Genomic DNA, 18746 nt, shown 5'->3' on the forward strand with positions numbered 1-18746 from the left:
GTAGGAATCTGAAAATTTTCAAGGAGATTTCATTGAATTTTTTCATGAAATTTTCAATTTCATTAAGAATTGCCTCATGTTGGATGCATTCTCAAGAGAATGGCTCAAGTGAAAAAATGATCAAGTTATAAAAAGATGAAGTTATCTCCCTACGTAATGCCCAGTTGTTTTTTTAAAAAAAATTAACCCCAAATGATTCTACAATTTAAATGTTAAGACAGAAACTTCAGCATTCTTAGTAGAAAGAATAATGAATGTCTTTAGACCTCAGGGCAGGACACGATTTCTTAAGCGAGACATGGAATGCACTTACTACAAAGACTGATAAACTGACTATATTAAAATGAAAAATTTACTCATCGAAAGTCACCTTAAAGAAAGTGAAAAGGCAATTTAAACTAGAAGATATTCACAATCAACAGAAATTTAAAAGGGTTAGTAAGAGATTGAGGGAGGATACATGAAAGGGAGAACTTTCACATATTTATGATCCTCAAGACTTTTTTTTTTAACAACGTACACGTATTTTTATGTTGTATTTTAAAATCAAATTGAAGAAATAAAATATTCACTAAAGTTTGATTCACTATCTCCTCTTACAGAGATTATCTGTCGATAACTGTGATGTGGAGGCCTTCGAGGCTGATACCTCATTTGGCGGAGAAAACCACGGATGGACAGCGTGTGAGATCCAGCTGGAGCGCAAATAAATACTAATTCAAGGTCGAAGAGGAAGTCCTGGTGATTGACGCAGCGCAGGGAGCGCCCTGCGGCCCCACCAGGCCTGGGTGCCCAGTATCAATGGGCCCACTGGCCCCAAAGGGCCACGGGCCTCCGCCGGAAGGGGCGGGGCTGGCCGGAAACTATAAAAGGGGCACAGGCCTCGCTGCTCTCTGGAGTTCCGCCCGCGTTGCTTGGGGCTCGGTTTGGGCTACTGGTCGTAGCATGGCGGACCCCGTAGGTGCCGTGGACCAGGGGGACGACTGCAAGCCCGCCAACTCCCCGGATGTGCTGATGAAGTTACCCCTTCAACCACCACGGATTCGCACCCGGCCGTGGTGGTTTCCTGTGCAGGAACTGAGGGACCCCTTGGTGTTTTACCTGGAGGCATGGCTGGCTGACTCGATCTTCGGTGAGCGACCTGGGGTGCGTGGGTGGCCTGGGCCCCTACAGTCTGAGAGAAGCCGGCAGAGCAGCTCATCACAGCCTCTTTCCCAGATTCGCAGGCCACGTTTGAAGCCATGATACCAGCTTCCAGCTCTTCCCTCCCCGGCTGACATCCCCTTCAAACCTAGCTCCTCCTGACCTTCGACGGTGCCTCCCCTGAGTCTCTCTTTTTCTATTTAGGCGCAGACCGAGCCATCATTCCGGACATAGAGTGGATGAACCAGGTCCTGCTGACGGTGGACATAGTAAACAACGGGAACTTTGTCGAAATCACCATCTTTGGACAGCCCCGTGTGCAAAATCGGGTGAAGAGCGTGCTCCTGAGCCTGGCATCAAGGCACCGGCAACATCGTGCCCGAGGTGAGGGTCTGACAACCTGCATGTGGAGGGAGCCACGGGTGAGCCATCTGGCCGTACCTGGCTTCCTCCCAACCTCTCTTACCTTCCTAATACTTTTTGCAGTTTCCCAACTCCAGTATGCTTCACGCAGCCCCTGGCCATCCCCTTGTGAGAGGAATCCAAGTAAGACCTTGGGAGAGTAAGATGACATCTTACGCATTCAGGCCTATCACTGCCCATGCCACCCTCGGCTTGGTTACCCATTATTTGCAGATGCCAGGTTCAGAGCCTCCAGCCTGAGAAATGATATTACCAGCACTTTCCCCTAACCCCCCAGTGATGGAGTAATTTGAAACAGCGAGTTTTTTTCCTTTTGCAGCTCAAAAGATGAAACAACTTGAGGAGTTCTTGAAGGCCCGCACAGCAGGTCTCCATACGGTCCAGCATCCTGTTGCATAAGTATTGTCAGGAGCATTATGAGAACAATCCTGCTTCTGCTGTTAAAGTTGAAGAGAACCAAGTATTCTTAAATCCCTACATTTCTTTTTTCCTTTTTTTTTTTGATGGGTAGTGGTTTGATTATGTTGATGCCAGTGCGAGTTTGTAGGTGCCCATCTAGTAAAGAAATGACTTTCCTTTTTGTGCAATGGCATAAGATCTTTGCTAGCTTAAAATTAAATAAATTTACAAAAGATTGACTGACTGTTCATTCATATCTTGATGTGTAGCATGGGTAAAAGGCGTGAGAGGTAAAGATTTTCTTTTTGTTTCTTAGTTTCTACCATTTTGAAATTACTAACCCTTCTATGATTTTACTGTCAGAGCCAGGCCCTCAAGCACAGGGAGAAGAGATGAAGGGTCAGTTCTGCTTTGGTTTTTTGCATCATTTGTTCTCAAACTTTAATGTGTGGAACAATCACCTTGAGAACTTGCTAAAATACTATTTGCTAGGCTCCTTAAGTGATTGTGGTTTAGTACACTGGGTCCATGAATTTGCATTTCTAACAAGTTTCATGGGTACTGCTAATGATTCTTTGAGGCTCTCACTTTCAAGCTGCTGATTTGAGTGTGGGTTTTCTTAGAGTGGAGCCTTCCTTTGGGCACATGGATGGGTGTTCCAACACTAAATGAGGTGATCAACATTCATCCTGCTGGTGCTGTGATTCACCAGAGAAGAGTCGGAGTCCTGGGCAGTTTGGCCCATGGAAGGCATCTGACCTCTAAACCAGCTGTCTCCTTTTCCCCTGAGGCCTGCACAGGTGTCCTACACGGGCTGGGTGGGTTTTCCATTACCAGTTACAATGCCATGACCAATTTGTGGAAAACAACCCCAAACCCCTTGCTGCCTCCACTTTGAGAGGTTACCAGAGGTCTATGGCTTCAGACACAAAGTTGGAGCTCATTTAACTCAGTTTCTTCTCCCCTTAGCGGTAATAGATTGTAGCCATTTGCAAGGGTTTTAAACATACACATACACAAATCTTTTAAAATGTGCTTATTTGATTACAAGTGATACTAATCGTGTACCTACTTTGCTTCACATTTTTGTAAAACACTTTACATTTTTCTTTATTCCTATCATTACTTCTTTTAACTCTGAATATAAGGACTTTTCTTATCGTTTAAGCTTTTGTAACAAATAATGGTCCATTATAACTGACTTTTTTTATCCATTTGCTTCTCAATTTTTTTTGCATGTGAAAAATATTTATTGTATGTAGTTAAACCAGTTACGTGTTCTGGGTGATTTCCCCTGAACCTCACCCCTTTTAAGCTTAGGAACTCCTGCTTTTTTGCATTCTAAGAAATTTGATAAATATGCCTACAGGTTTTTCCCGTTGGGATGTTTCCAAAACTGTTGAACATTTTGGACTATCATTTGGAGGAAGAGGGTTATGCTTAAAACTTATTCCAATTTCCCCAAAATTATCCAAAATTAAATTACTAAATGATCCTCACTCCTTCCATACTTTATACACATTAATGTGTTGAAATCCTAATACACATTGTCTTAGAATGTGACCGTATTTGGAGATAGGACCTTTAAAAGAGATAATTAAGGTAAAATGAGGTCATATGGGTAGGGTTTTTTCCAATGACTGTTGTCTTTATAAGAAGAGGAAATATGGACACAGATAGGTTTGAGCACAGAGAAAGGACCATGTGAGGACACAGCAAGAAGACAGCCATCCCCAATCTAAGGAGAGTGGCCTTAGAAGAAACCACCCAGTCTGTTATTTTTTTATGACAGCTCTAGCAAACTAATACAACATCTATAAGGTTTTTCTGTGTTCCCTTTCATCCATATGACAATACAGTATTTTTACTACTTCCATAACATTTTAATGTCTAAAAAGGGTAGTTGCCCTGTCATTCTACGTTTAATATTAGCAATATACAGAGGGTGCCAAAAAAATGTATATACATTTTACGAAAGGAAAACTATTAAAATTGTAATACTTCGTATATACCGATAACAAAAAATGTATACAAGTCACGATTGACTTCTGCAATTACAAGAGGTGCTCAAAGTGGTTACCATCAACGTCCAGACACTTCTGAATATGGTGAACTACTGCTTGAGCAGTGTCCACTTGTATACATTTTTTTGGCACCCCCGGTATTAGAGCTTGTATCACATACAAGCCCTTGTGCCAGGCACCTAAGTAGGATGCTTGGAGCATAAGTAAACTTGCTTAAGGTCACAGAGCTAGGATGTGTGAAATTTAAACTGAAGCTAGGGGTGTGTGAAATTTAAACCAAACATTGATTCTAAGATTCAAATCCTTAACTTCTACACTACTTTCACACTTGCTTTTATTTTTCTCTGAAGCTGAATTTAGACTAATTTCTCATTGTTTTGTAATATATGCAGAGGCCGGCCGAGTGGCTCAGGCGGTTAGAGCTTCATGCTCCTAACTTGGAAGGCTGCCGGTTCGATTCCCACATGGGCCAGTGGACTCTCAACCACAAGGTTGCCACTTCGATTCCTCAACTCCCACAAGGGATGGTGGGCTGCACCCCCTGCAACTAGAAATGGCAACTGGACTTGGAGCTGAGCTGCGCCCTCCACAACTAAGATTGAAAGGACAACAACTTGAAGCTGAACGGCACCCTCCACAACTAAGATTGAAAGCACAACAACTTGACTTGGGAAAAAGAAAAAGACCTGGAAGTACACAGTGTTCCCCAATAAAGTCCTGTTCCCTTTCCCCAATAAAATCTTTAAAAGAAATATATGCAGAAAGAATTTTGTCATCACACCTAAATGATTTTAAAGTTCAACCTCCCTTTACTTGGCTCCCTCCAATCTCCAACCAAGGATGTTTACTGTATATTACCATTTACTTTCACAAAATTGTGTGTGTGCGTGTGTGTGTGTAGGATATTTTTGTCAAAAGTTTTGGAAGAGTCACAGAGACTCCTAAATGTTCCATTGGTTTGCTATCTGCTGCTCAGTAATCTTTCTTGCAAAGGAGAGAATCTGACATTCTGGTCATGTGGATACTAAGAGGGGAGGAAAAAACCAAGTCTTAGACAGCCTCAAAAGCCTCTGAAGCCTCAATTGAAACTTTTGAGTACGCATTGATTTTGAATCTTAAATGTTTAAAGTTCACTCCACTTAGGCTTTTCTTGCCTCTTCTAAAAATAGTTAATAAACTATTGTAAATTCAGCTTTGCCTCTTTATTTCCCTTATAAAATAAATGCTTATTTAAAATTGGAGTGATCCTGTTAGTGGTAACCAAAGGGTCCATGACAGTCATACCATTCCACTCCCCTGGTCTTTATAAAGTCAAGTTTCCTTGAATTTTTAAATGAAAGTTTTCCTAACACTGAGATTGATGCGTGCTACTATTTTTTTCGTCCTAGAACCCAGCTGTCAACTGTTGTTTGCTTCCTTCTAGCAAAGGCATCCCCTGTCCTAGCTGCCTGGAGCAGCTAAATGTGATAGAGGTGCTACTTATCACTACAATTGGCAATCATTTGTAAATGTACCAAATTAAAGTGTTTAACACCTTAAATGTACACAATGTTTTATGTCAAATGTATTTCAATTTAAAAGTAACAAAGAGGGCTCCATCGCAGCTTGCTGCTGTGGTTACTAAGGGAAGAGTCGTCGCCAACACTGCTTGCTTCTTACGTCAAACCTCACTGAGGGTGGGGGGACTCAGGCTAGACTTTGTTGGAACCAAGTTTTCGCATCCCATGTCACTTTGAATAGAAACACCTCAGGTTTGGAGAGGTTTCTCAAGTGAGGACGGACTCGATGGCCTTGAGAGGCCTCTCGCGGAAAAGCCAGGTGTGCGAATAAAGAGCACAGGGAAGCACCTGCCGGTGCCTGGGGAGAAATCCGAGGTCTCACTTGCCTCGACATAGATAGAAAGCAGCCTAGAGCAGATACTAGCTTCTGGAAGAATATGCCTCTCCCTCTCCTTCTACCAGCCAATTAACAGACCTTAGGGAAGTTCAAGTCTTTATTATGGAAATACGATTCTTAGAACTTAGATTCCTGTTTGCACGCATTTAACATTGGGGTGAGGTGGAAGGACCAATAACAACCCACACCTTCCCCAGCTTCTGCGCAGAAGCAGGACCTAGAAAAATAGGGCTCCATTGATAAGTTTCCACATGAATCTTGCCTGGCTGTCGCTCCTGGGCCCTGAGAAGGCTTCATAACCTGGGAACCGGTACCAGGATAGTGTCGCGGGAGCTCTGGGTGGCCGCCTCCCGGACAGCGTCGGGGGACCGCTGGGTGGCCGCCTCCCGGACAGCGTCGGGGGACCTCTGGGTGGCCGCCTCCCGGATAGCGTCGGGGGACCGCTGGGTGGCCACCTCCCGGATAGCATCTGGGGACCTCTGGGTGGCCGCCTCCCGGATAGCATCGGGGGACCTCTGGGTGGCCACCTCCCGGATAGCATCGGGGGACCTCTGGGTGGCCGCCTCCCGGATAGCATCGGGGGACCGCTGGGTGGCCACCTCCCGGATAGCATCGGGGGACCTCTGGGTGGCCGCCTCCCGGATAGCATCGGGGGACCGCTGGGTGGACACCTCCCGGATAGCGTCGGAGGACCGCTGGGTGGCCACCTCCCGGATAGCATTGGGGGACCGCTGGGTGGACACCTCCCGGATAGCGTCGGGGGACCGCTGGGTGGCCACCTCCCGGATAGCATCTGGGGACCTCTGGGTGGCCGCCTCCCGGATAGCATCGGGGGACCTCTGGGTGGCCACCTCCCGGATAGCATCGGGGGACCTCTGGGTGGCCGCCTCCCGGATAGCATCGGGGGACCGCTGGGTGGCCACCTCCCGGATAGCATCGGGGGACCTCTGGGTGGCCGCCTCCCGGATAGCATCGGGGGACCGCTGGGTGGACACCTCCCGGATAGCGTCGGGGGACCGCTGGGTGGCCACCTCCCGGATAGCATTGGGGGACCGCTGGGTGGCCGCCTCCTGGACTGCGACCGGTGGCAGCTTGGTCTCGGCCTCCCCGACAGCGTCCCGAGACCACTGAGTCCCGGTCTCCATGGCAGCGTCCTTCTGTGAGCCTGAAAGAGCAGTGTGAAGAGATCACACCTGTCTTCCTTCATCCTTTCTCCACAAAAGGAGTCATCCGTGCGGACTGCGGGGTTGAGGGCCCGGAATCTGAGAGCACGGGGTCAATTGGGCCTTCTAGCTCCCTTGCAAAGAGGCAACCCACACCCCACCCGGGCGACGAAGAGATTGAGACCGCTGCCCAGGCAAGGCCAGGAAGCAGCATGATCCCTCCCGGGGAACCCAAGGTCTGCTCAGGGTGCCCTCATCCCAGGGCCCGTACTTTGCGCGCGGAGTTGGCGGTGATAGTAAGCCAAGTTCATGATCATCTTGGACACATCCCTCTGGTAAGAAGGCCGACCAAACACCAAGATCTCAGCCTCGCTTTCGGGGTCCCACTGATTAACGTGAAGCAGTGTCTGCGACACACACTCGACGTGCGGGATGTGCTCTCCGCCAGGGCCTGCGCAGGAGGCAAAGAGGCCATGAGGGATGGAAGGGGAGGCAACGGGACACGCAAGCAACAGGGGCACTGGATTGCGGCCAGGGCCACAGGAGAGGCTTATCCTGGGGTGCAGTCAACCGGGGCGGGGAGGGGTAGGAGTGGGCAAGGAGGCCCATTGGCTTCCCCTCTCTGGCCACTCACCGAAGATTGCTTCCACCAGCCACGCCTCAAGGTGAACTGTCTTCGGAGTTTTCAGGTACTCGTTGTGGAACCAGCAGGGCCGCTTGGTGAGGTTACCGAGCACCTGGAATAGTGTCCCTTCCCGCTGCTCCAGCTGCACGAGCGTCGGAAATGGTTTGGGAGTGGCCATGCCTCGCAAGGAGCTGCCAGACGGCTGCCAGCCTCAAGGTTGTGGTTGGGCCTGGGCCTTACTTCAAGGGCTTTGGACAAGCCCCTCCCACCGACGCCCTTTTCATTGGACACCAGGCCTCGCCGCCCACACTCCGCAGCCCCGGGGCAATTTCCTGATCCCGCAGGTGCACTGGGGCATCCCAGGTGTGTGTGGGGGGGCAGCTGGGTTCCAGCCCCGCCCTTTCCCAGCGCTGGGAGGGAGGCTGAGCTCCCGAGAGGCGGGGAAGATCCAAATACAGGATGGTATCCACAGAGAAGCAAACTGACATCTGTGGAGACTCGGGTGCTTGTCAGACAGTTCTAATGGGATAAGTTTATCATTTCTGAGGGGCTGGAATAACTTTTTAACACGTGACACCAGAATCAGATATCACATGACCAGTGTGGGGACAGAGCCCCAGAGAGCAGTTTCCAGAGTCTCAGCCTCATGTGGAAAGGTGCTGTCTCAGGTAATAAACTGTGATTGGACGGCCATCAGCTGTGGCTAGTTGGTCGTCAGCTGTAACCAGTGAGCCATTGGCCACTAATATACCTGCTGTGGCTGCACTAGCAGAAAATGGGGGCTAGCAAGAAGATGGTGGCTGGCAATTGTGGAGTGTGGATTGCGGATTCTGTGGCTCCTGCTTCCTGTGTCCCCAACCCAGCCGCCAGCCAGAGTATAGTGACTCCCTGCATGGCACCAGCTAATTTTAGCTCTTGTAAATCGAGCACGTTTGACCATGGAGAAATACAGAAAACTGTATTTACAGAGAAATATTTATTTTCACAACCCAGGATTTGACTACAAAGTCATCTTCAGGTGAACTAACTAAGGAAATCTAAGGTAGTTTACCTTAATATGACATTGTAGTCAAATCCTGGGTTGTGAAAATAAATATTTCTCTATAAATACAAACTGTATTCTGTTCTCCACGATGAATCTTTTACACAAAGTGATGGCTGATGCTACCAACCACACTCGATCACTTATGGAAAGAAGAGTATTATGAAATATTGAGAGGTATGTTGAATTGCTTACAACCTGTAAGATTAGCAGTTGAAGCCTTAAGTAATAGAGAATCTAATATTCTCACAAGTGAAGGAATTTTTAAGTTCCTGTTCAGTAATTTAGAAAAACAGAATTCATCAATGAGCCAAATGCTTTTAAAGGAAATAAAATTTGAATTGGTTTAATGTAGAATTAGAGATCTTGTGTCTCTCACAAAGGACTTGAGCAACGTTAGTTGTCTGTGTGAGATGGAAGAGGAATTTTTTGCCTTGTCAAGTAAGAATGAAATTGCATGATTGGTGAAGTCATTAGTGGAAAGACTTTTTAAAGGAACATTTACAGCAGAAGTTCCAAGAGAAGAAATAAAGGATGTCCTTACAGAGAGTTCTGACATTAAATCACAATCTGATCTGAAGTGTGAACCGACTAAAGCAATATCAATTTTGACATCAAAGCCTAGCCCTATGCATGCAGACAAAAGATTTGCTTCTCCAAGAAAGGAAATGAGCTTATATGAAGCAACGCATTCACGCCCAACTTGAAGATGCTTTTAGATGCACTCATAATTCAACCAACATCTACAGAAAATGAAAGAAATTTTTCCACACCAAGTATATTTGTTACAAAGCAAAGCTCACGATTGTCTGATCAGGCAATTAATGCTCTGTTTCTTAAAGTTTCATTTTAAAAATGACAAATAAAAAGTGAAGTATTTTTTAAATTTTCAAATGAATAATATTTGCATTTGTTTTCTATTAATGTTTAATAAATAAAATATTTAAATGAGATTGGGAATGTTAATACATTGTGTTATGTATGTAAAAACTCACTGTATACTATAAGGTTTGGTTAAATAAAGTTTGTATTAATTATATTGTTTATATTTTGAGAAAACCTGAAATATAACAGAAACCTAGCCAAAATGATACGTAGTGACCCCTGTTTAGCGCTCAGGGCAAGAGATACATTAGTCATGAAATTCCAGTCGACCTCCATTTAGGAAATTTTATTTACTCAAGTTTTGCGTTGACATTTTACATATAGGAGTGCCTTGAAACCTCTGAAAGACTGCCCCGGGGCCGCGATCCCTGATTGCCCCACCTTCTCTATGGCTTTTCTGTTTATTAACATTTACTGTTACAGCCAATATGACAGATGATCAATGAAAATTAAATTAAAAAGATTATTTCGGGAATTCTCGAGAATTCTCAGGAAATACAATTTCCCATTCTCAATTCCCGAAGGTTCCAAAATGTCGGGAATTTGGAAACCCTAACCATTTTACCTTCATTCCATCAATGTATAAGTGATCTAGTTTCTCTGAAAGCTCACCAGCTTTGGGGTAGTCCCTATTTTTTAGTTTAGTCATTCTGATACTTGTATAATGATTTCTCATTGTGGTTTTAATTTACACTTCCCTAATGTTTTTCATGTTCTTATTAGCTATCTGTATATCCTCTTCAGTGAAATGTCTCTTCATGTCTTTTGCTTATTTTCTAATTGTATTATTTCATTTTTTACTCTTGAGTCTTGAGTTCTTTATATATTCTTCAATATTAGCCCTTTGTTTGATATGTGGTTTGTAAATATTTTCTCCCAGTTTATAGTTTGCCTTTTCATCTTCTTAATAGGGTGTTTCACAAAAAAAAAGTTTTTACTCTAGCTGAGGTCCAATTAATCAATTTTTGCTTTTATGGATTGAGCTTTTGATGACAAGCTTTTGATGACTCTTAGCTTAGCCTTAGTTCCCAAAGATTTACTCCTGTGTTTTTCCTAAAGTATTTATAGCTATACATTTTACATTTAATCTGCCAATACCACACAGTCTTGATTATTATAGCTATGTAATAACAATTAAATTTAGGCAGATTGATTTTTCCCCAAAAAATTATTGTAGCTATTCTAATTCCTTAGCCTTTTCATATAAATTTTAAAATAATCTAGACTCTATCTACAAAAAGAATCTCACTGGCATTTTGATAGGAATTGCATTAAGTCTGTGTATCAATTTGGAGAGAAATGGGAGAGGACAAGATGGGAGCAAAGGAGGTTACGTACCTCTGAAGGTAGGGAAGTGTCTAAGATGTAGAGAAAGGGGTGAGGGATTAGATTTGAAGCTTCACAGCTCCTTTGGAAGCAGACTATTTCCTGGAGGCTGAGGACATAGGTGGACCTGGAAGGCACAACATTCTTTGAAGGTTGCTAATTGGTTTCCACAGGCCTGGTGATGTCCACAAGTATGTTCTGTATTACCCACAGCATTTTTTAATCTACCTTTTGAATCAGGTACCAACATTATAAAAATGGGATATTTCATTTAAAAAATCAGAATGTCTGCCAGTTCTGGGGCTCACATCAGGGCATGGCAATTGATCAATGGTAATGAGTAGTCCCCCTTTTATTTGGGGACTGGGAGGAGGGACCTGGTAGGGTCAGAGATAAAACAGGCTGTTTAAAGAATTCCCTCTTATTGAAAAGCTATGGGACCCAGGATGTGAAGACAACACAAGTTGTTATATGGAGCTTGAGAGAGCATTCATTAGAAAACTTGCTAATTACCTCACACTTTTCTGTCTATTGAGTTTTATCTTCTAGATGTGTTCTTAGGCAGATAGTTAAGGTATCGTAACCTTGCTACCCCAAATTTCATCCATTGATTAGCAGTGTCAGCATTACCTGGGAAACTGTTAAACATGAAGGATCTTAGGCCTGCTGCAGACCTGCTGAGCCTGCATTCAACAAGATCCCTGGGTGACTTTTACACATTCAAGCTTGAGGAGCACTTATGTCTAATACTTCAGGGTGCGTTATGTAAAACTCCAGGGAGCAACAGATTCTAGTTCGTTGGAGTATAAATTAAAACCAAATTTTTTTTAAAAATAATGTTTTACAATAAACTAACAACTGAAATCTAGGACAAAAATTGTTGCCAATTCAAGCATCCAATCAACTGATTATTTTCCCCCCAAATGTTCAAGGGACATTTTGAAAAACACTAGGTTAATAAAGAACTAGAGTATTAAAAGTTATCCTGTCCTTTCATCCATAATTCTTTTTGTGGGCATCCATCTTATATTAGGGAGATACTCCCAAATATGGTTCATCAGCCAAACGGTCTTCTCATTTACTTAAGGCAGTATATAAATAGAAGCCAACAATATCTAATAGTAAACTTGGATTTAATATTACAGAGCCGTATAGAAGCAATTAAAAATCTTTCATAAATAAGATGTAAATCGGAAGAGTACCATCTATCCTGTTGGAAAATTCTTACTTCTTGTTCTAGCCAGGTAGTCCTCCTTCTCCCCTCAAGTTTCAAGATGCGGAGGCATTGATTCCACGCCCATGGGTTACAGTGAGGAAGAAATAGGATGTCCCCGATAATCATGGAAGTGTTAGGCAAGCAGAGGTAGGCCTGCAGCAGAGAGTCGGTCAGTCAGTGATTGTCATTGCTCAGGGTCGTTAACGAGCCTTCACGTTGGGCTGTCTGGATAGGCTGGGCCTCCTGGAAGGGGCGTGCTTCTCTCTGAACCACAGCGCCTAGCTCGATCACCGGTCCCATGTTTCCCAGGAGTCTCACCAAAAGAGCTCGTCCTTTCTCTGACCACAGCCTGGGCATGGCCGAAGCCAAGGCAGAACAAATTGAAATAGAAGCAGACTTGGAATGGAGGTACATCATCCTCCCGGGCTCCCACGGCCGAGGAAACTCCACAAGTGTGAGTGGTGGCTGCAGCCCACGCACTTACGGTGTCCGCGGGTGACGCACAATGAGGTGTCGTGTCTGGGGCGCATCTTTGAGAGAGAGTCGGGCAGAGGCCTCTCTCCGGCGGTGGACCTCGCATCCGCTCTCCTCATCACGGTCCTTCCTTGAGTCTCAAGCAATGCTTACAGCCAGGCTCAGCGGGCTCCATTCCACACTGTAGGACCCTGGCTGATAATCCTGCTTGCTCCCGCGGCCTTTTGGGGGATGTGCAGGGCTGCGGGCTCCACCTAGCTCCCAGCCCCGCTCTCCTCAGGCCTGGGCACTGATCTCCTGGAGGGTGCTCTTCTGGAGGGTGCATAAGGCGCTTCTGGACTTGAGAGTGGCAGACCTGCGGGACGACCTGGAGATCACCATTATCGGCGCCATGGCACAGGAGGCCAGTCGAGTGGCTGTTGCGGGTCATGGCCCGCAGGCACCTTGACAACCGCTTCGGAAGTGAGGGCTGGTGGCATGGGCTTCTTTCTGCTACCCAACTCCTCTGCTCCTGCCAGCCAGGGAATCTCGGTTCGGGCGTTGATCGGACACTGTCTTCAGGAGCTGAGTAGCTAGAGCCAGGAATCATGTCCGGACGCCCCCTCCATCAGTGGGTTCCCCCTTCCGCACCTGAGCGGTGTGGGGTCCCTGCTTTGGTGATGGGGGCTTGTGCATTCCCAGCACTGGATTCTCCTTCTAGGCAATGAGCTGCGGCACGTTAATGAGCCATGAGCTCTCTAGGTGAGCACCCGGATCTGGGAGAAGACTCATTGCTGAAGCCAAAGAGGCTGAGCGGATTGGCAAGATGGGCTCTGTGCTCTGTGGGTGTTCCTAGCCCCAAGCGCGAAGCTCACGTGGGTTGTACGTCATTCCCCAGCGCAACCTTTGGAAAGATCCAAGATAATAGGCTAGAACCTTGCACCCGGTGGAGGGAAGAGGAAGCTGGACTGGTCAAGGGTATTTGGCTGCTATGAGTGTTCTGGACATGGGGAACCATTTCCTCGAAACTCCCAGGGGTTGGCGGAAGATCCCTGGCCAAAGAGATGCCGGCCTTGGACAGCAGCTTTTTCCTGAGAAAGGCAAAGGTTGGAATGAATGTTGTAGAGACTGCCTTTCCTGCTGCAGCGTCTCCAACATTCTGTAGCCTTCTTTTTGTTCCGGCTCAGTGTGAGGGGCATCTTGAACAAGATAGAGAGGCCCTGAGGCCCCTTCCGGATAGTGGTCCAGATAAAAGGCAGCTGTGTGTCCTCAGGTTGGAAGGCATGGCACTGGGCCCAGCCATCTGCTCCCGGGGTCTCCTCCGGCCCACCTGGACATGCCTAGGAGTGGGTGGCTGGAAGGAAGCCAGATCCCCGGCTGGTGTAGCTGACTAAGACTTCCACTGAGTTTCCAGAAAGCCAGACGGTGAGCCCTGGGTGCCTCTGACACCTATGGTTCAGTGCACCCAGCACTTACCTGCTTTGCCTCTGAGGTGGGTGGTGGAGGACGTCTGTGAGCTTCCAACCAACTGTCCACCTTCACTTTCCCAGGCCCAGCAACCTAAGTATTCAGAGAAAGGGAGGCTACAGAGGTTGTGATTGCTCCAGAGCCTCTGGATGGGGTTCCTACCTGCTTCAAATAAAAAGCTGCAGGCAGGTAATATTTAGGATTAAGAGTGAATTTTTAGTGGCTTCATCTCATGCATACGCACAGCGGTTGCTCAGGATCAGGCAGGGAAGCTAAGGGTTTGCCAGGAGACACATAAATAGTTTCTTCTGATGAGACAAAATGAAGGTAGGTATCCCCCAAGCAGGAAGGAGTTGGTGGTAGCACCTTTTAGAGGAGGAGCCAGGGAGGGCCATCTAACTCCCCTTAATAAATCACACCACTCTCCAACCAGTTCCCTAAACCAGCAATTTGTGAATCTGAGATTCTAGGTTCAAAGTGTGTAAATGAAAAAGCAATGAGGTATCCTGAGTTACTTATCCCAATGGCAAAGCAAATAATTGAAAATCACTGAAGTGGGGAAATGGGTGGACTCTTATGAAATGCTAATGTGACACAGATGTGCTGATGTCATTGTACATTATTAGCTCTCAGAGGGGACATTAATCATTACTATTGAAAAAATTTTGATGGTCATATTTTTTGAGTCAGCAATGTGAGTCCTGGTTGTTTATCCTATAAATCTGCACAGTTTTACAAGCTTAAAGCAAGACTGTAGTTTTGCAGCCTTTCCTTTTAATGCCCTTAAGTTGGACACAATTCCTGCACCCCTCTATCTGCTTTTTTAAATACTATATTGAACTTCCAGGCAAAGAAATGGTGTGTGTGTGTGTGTGTGTGTGTGTGTGTGTGTGTGATTTAGAAAGCATGATAAGGGAAGTCCTCACTGGGGAGATGGGTTACACTTTTTTTCCCCCTCCCTAAGTTACTTTTTATTAGCTATCTGACACACTAGAACTTCATCTGCCCCATTTCATTAAAATTCAAAACTACAGAAAAGTAGAGAGTTCTGTTTATCCTTCACCAAGAACCAACTTGACATTTGTCACACTGGCTCTCTCTATCTGGTATATACATAGAAAATGGTGGGGTTTCATTTTTTAGGGGGTCAATCTATTTGTAAATGAATTGTAGATATTAATACTTTACATATTTCAGCATGTTTCTCATGAGAACAAGAACCTTCTCTTATATTATCAAAACATCACATTCTAGAAGTTTTGTATTATAGAACATGGAATCAAATACTACTTTATAATATAGTACATATTAAAGTTTCCTCCACTGTCTTGAAATGTCCTTTCTCTGTCTTTGATTCAGGATTTGAGTCACACATAACATTAACTGTGTTTCCTGGAAAATAAGACCTAGCCGGTCCATCAGCTCTAATGTGTCTTTTGGAGAAAAAGTTGATATAAGACCTGGTCTTATTTTAACATAAGACCCGGTATAATGTAATATAATACCCGGTCTTACATTAAGTTTTGCTCCAAAACATGCATTAGAGCTGATTATCCTGCTAGGTCTTATTTTCTGGGAAACACAGTAGTTGTCTCCTTATGAATAAAATAGTCTTCTGCTTTTTTTTTGTTTTCATGACATTGACAAACCAGGAGTGTATTTGTACTGTTATTGGTGATGCTAATTTTGGTCTTTGGTTAAGGTCGCACCTGCCCTTCAAGTCTCTGTAGTGAAGAAACATTTTCTCCTTTGTAATTCATAATTTGTGGAGTAGGACTTCCAGACCTTTTGAATATCCAGCTTCTTAGTAAACTTTCACTTGAGAGTTTTAGCCATTTATCACTAAAATTGGTTACACTAGTGGTTGCAAAAGAATCCCCAGTTTTTGATTGAATGCGATGAAATCTGTCCTAAGAAGTGGTCATAATAGCCATCTGAGGGTCTATTAGATTGTTACCAGAACGTTGGTCTAGGGAAAAGCCAGCTTTATCTCCATCTAGGAAGCCCTAAAACATTGATATCATGCCCTCATCGGGTGAATCTAGTACATCACATCAAGCAATATTTTTTAAATGAATAAAAGAAGTTTATTTAGAGCCAGAAGCTGGACCACACAGCTTGGACGGGAGTGGCCAGGCAGGGCACAGATCCGGGTAGATTCTGAAGTTCCCGACTCAGGGGCTTCAAGGAACTTGAATCGTGGGGGCACTTTAGTATCCCCATTGTGTCCCTTGAAGATAATGAATTTTCGAATCTCGTTTTCCTCTTTGTTAAATGGGAGGAATTACTCCTGAGTCCCCAGAAGTTGCAGGGGTTGCCCTGCGGTATGAAGCACTGGGGTCTGGCCCCCTTAGGCCGAGGGGAAACGGACCACCCTTTGGAACATGGGACGCAGGAACTCGATTTGGCAGCTCCCGGGTGATTCGCACCCTCAAACCTGGGGTCCCACTTTTCCAAGTTCAGGTCCAACCATTCATCCCTACGAGAAAAGTTACCAGCACCTTCGCACCACGCGTTCCCCAAACCCAGTGTTTCTGGTGCAGAAGATACCAGCCAATGCAGGTGGAAACCCTTGGAAGCTCCGAGACAGCGGGGCCCACCAGTGCTCGGGAGAAGGTAACGCGATCGAAGTCACCCCCGGCCTAAAGCGCAGGCGGGTAGGTGAGCGGAGCGCTGCGAGTGCGGGATTGGGCGGCCAGGTGGGGGCGGGGCCTTCCGGGGCGGGGCCCGCTGTGGACCGGGCCCTCCCAGGTCCTCAAAGTTCGCGCGCGCGGGGGAGCGGGCGACTGTGTTAGGCCTCTCCGGAGTCCGAGCGTGATTTTGGTTTCGAGGCACTCATGATGGGGACGCTGCCAAAACGGAAAGAGATCCCACCATGGGTGAAAGTTCCCGAAGACCTGAAAGATCCCGAGGTGTTTCAGGTCCAGACGCGGCTGCTGGAAGCCATGTTTGGTGAGTGAGTCCAGCCCGGACCCCGGTGCCTGGACTTGGGTGTTTCGGCCTCCGGGCGTCCGGGGGTTGGAGCGCTCATCGTCATCCCCACACAGGTCCAGGCGGATCTCGAATCCCGTACATCGAGCAAGTGAGCAAAGCCATGCTCGAGCTGAAGGTTCTGGAATCCTCGGACCTCACCGAGGTCGTGGTTTACGGCAATTACTTGTACAAGCTCCGGACCAAGTGGATGCTCCAGTCCATGGCCGAGAGGCACCGCCTGAGGCAGGAGCGAGGTGAGAGGCCGGTGAGGAGGTGGCCTGGGGTGGGGTGTGGACAGCGTCGCTCCCTCTGCTTCAGTTCGTCTTCTCGCCCCTCCATTTCTCTCCCCTCTGGCACCCACCACCCGCACCTCAGGCATCGCCAGCGAGGCCCGTGGTGTCTGGGCTGTCCCCGAGACTCCTTCGGTGGTACTGGGTCTTAGGGACCCTGATGAGAGGTGGCCCCGGGATGGCCTCACAGGGTAGGGCTATCTGAGGTCTCAACCCAGTCCCTAACCTCCACCCCCAGCTTCTTGGGAGGACGTTGGAATGGGCCTAGTGGCCCCACGTTCTGAGGTTCTCGAGAATCCTAGGATGAGAACGCTTGGCCAAGAAGTCCCAACAAGGAATTTTGAAAGAGGCTGAGAATTGTCCAGGCTCTTACCCTCTTTCCTCACAAACACCTATTGTTGCTTTCTGGTGCAGGGATGCTCAAACTTGAGGAAGCCATGAATGCTCTTGAGCTAGGCCCTTCGATGAAGTGAAGCCAGTTTGCAACCAACGTACCTGGGACCAGGATGTGGAAAGTAGGCTGTGGCCAGTAGGCTGTGGCCAGAGCTGGAGTAGGTCTGGCCTGGTTTAATCTCTGCTCCAACTTGACAAGGGAAAACAACTGGTTTTGGGTTTCTGCCTTTGCCTCTGAGTACTGATGTGACTTTCCCCCAAGGTTGCTAATTAAAGAATAAAATTTTAAATAAATAGTTCCTTGACATATGGTTGAAGTATTGGAGATAACATCACAGCCAAGATGGACCTTGTACTTAACCCTTATTGAAACCCCCAAAGCTAGGTATGGAGATCCAGGAGCACCCTCGGCTAGGTCAAAAAAAAATAAAATAAAATAAATGGGTTTGGGAGCCAAGTTCTGAGATGCAACTCTGACCAAAAAACCAGTCAATCTAGGGGAGAAGGTGATATTGTCTGGAACTGACATGGACTCTTAAAAGTAACCCAATAGTAGATTAACATAATATGTGTAAAATGAAAACCACATATTCTCCAAAACAAATATAGAAGCAACAGTACCTTCTCAGTATAGCAGTTTTTTATCCTTGTAGACTGCTGGCTGTGTTCTCATCTGCATTCAATCTGCTGCAGAATATTTAGGTTGGAGTTTGAAGAAAATTCAACCTTACAGGTAGGTATGTGGAAAAGGAGAACCTCACAGACCCCTTGCACGGGTCTCTGATATTCTTCCACACTTACAGAATTGCTGCACTAGGCCCCCAAAAGGTAAGTGGAATTGGGAGTAGATGAAGGCATTACTGTAGGTAAGGCTCACTCCTGATGGTTGAGGGGTCAGAGCACGGAGACTACAGTTTTCCCTAGTAGAGACTCCTTGGTACTTCAAAACCAGAATGAGTCCTACTTAGGGAACTTTCTGGCCCTATGACCGTAGCCAATTGTTTGACCCCATCTGTCTCCAAATTGAA

The 18746-nt window shown here is 46.2% G+C and overlaps 3 protein-coding genes across 3 annotated transcripts; 2 read left to right on the plus strand and 1 right to left on the minus strand.

Annotated features, from left to right (window-relative positions):
• Positions 1-945: 945 nt before the first annotated feature.
• OOEP (oocyte expressed protein) lies at positions 946-1965 on the plus strand (the record flags this gene model as incomplete). The annotated part of the gene is made up of 3 exons (XM_081042056.1): positions 946-1132; positions 1348-1527; positions 1886-1965. The coding sequence occupies 3 exons, from the start codon at positions 946-948 to the stop codon at positions 1963-1965; spliced, it is 447 nt and encodes a 148-aa protein (XP_080898182.1).
• A 4044-nt stretch (positions 1966-6009) lies between these two features.
• KHDC3L (KH domain containing 3 like, subcortical maternal complex member) lies at positions 6010-7851 on the minus strand (the record flags this gene model as incomplete). Its single annotated transcript, XM_081042073.1, is given in 7 exon segments — positions 6010-6076; positions 6078-6160; positions 6162-6230; positions 6232-6295; positions 6297-7050; positions 7320-7499; positions 7683-7851. Coding segments are annotated over 7 exon segments (1386 nt in total).
• A 9048-nt stretch (positions 7852-16899) lies between these two features.
• On the plus strand, positions 16900-17798 carry DPPA5 (developmental pluripotency associated 5; the record flags this gene model as incomplete). Its single annotated transcript, XM_081044561.1, has 3 exons — positions 16900-17014; positions 17110-17289; positions 17740-17798. 3 exons carry the CDS (start codon positions 16900-16902, stop codon positions 17796-17798), a joined length of 354 nt encoding a protein of 117 aa, XP_080900687.1.
• Between the last annotated feature and the right edge of the window lie 948 nt (positions 17799-18746).

This window comes from Rhinolophus hipposideros (genome assembly GCF_964194185.1).
Source record: "Rhinolophus hipposideros genome assembly, chromosome: 3".
In the NCBI taxonomy this organism is placed as follows: Eukaryota; Metazoa; Chordata; class Mammalia; order Chiroptera; family Rhinolophidae; genus Rhinolophus; species Rhinolophus hipposideros.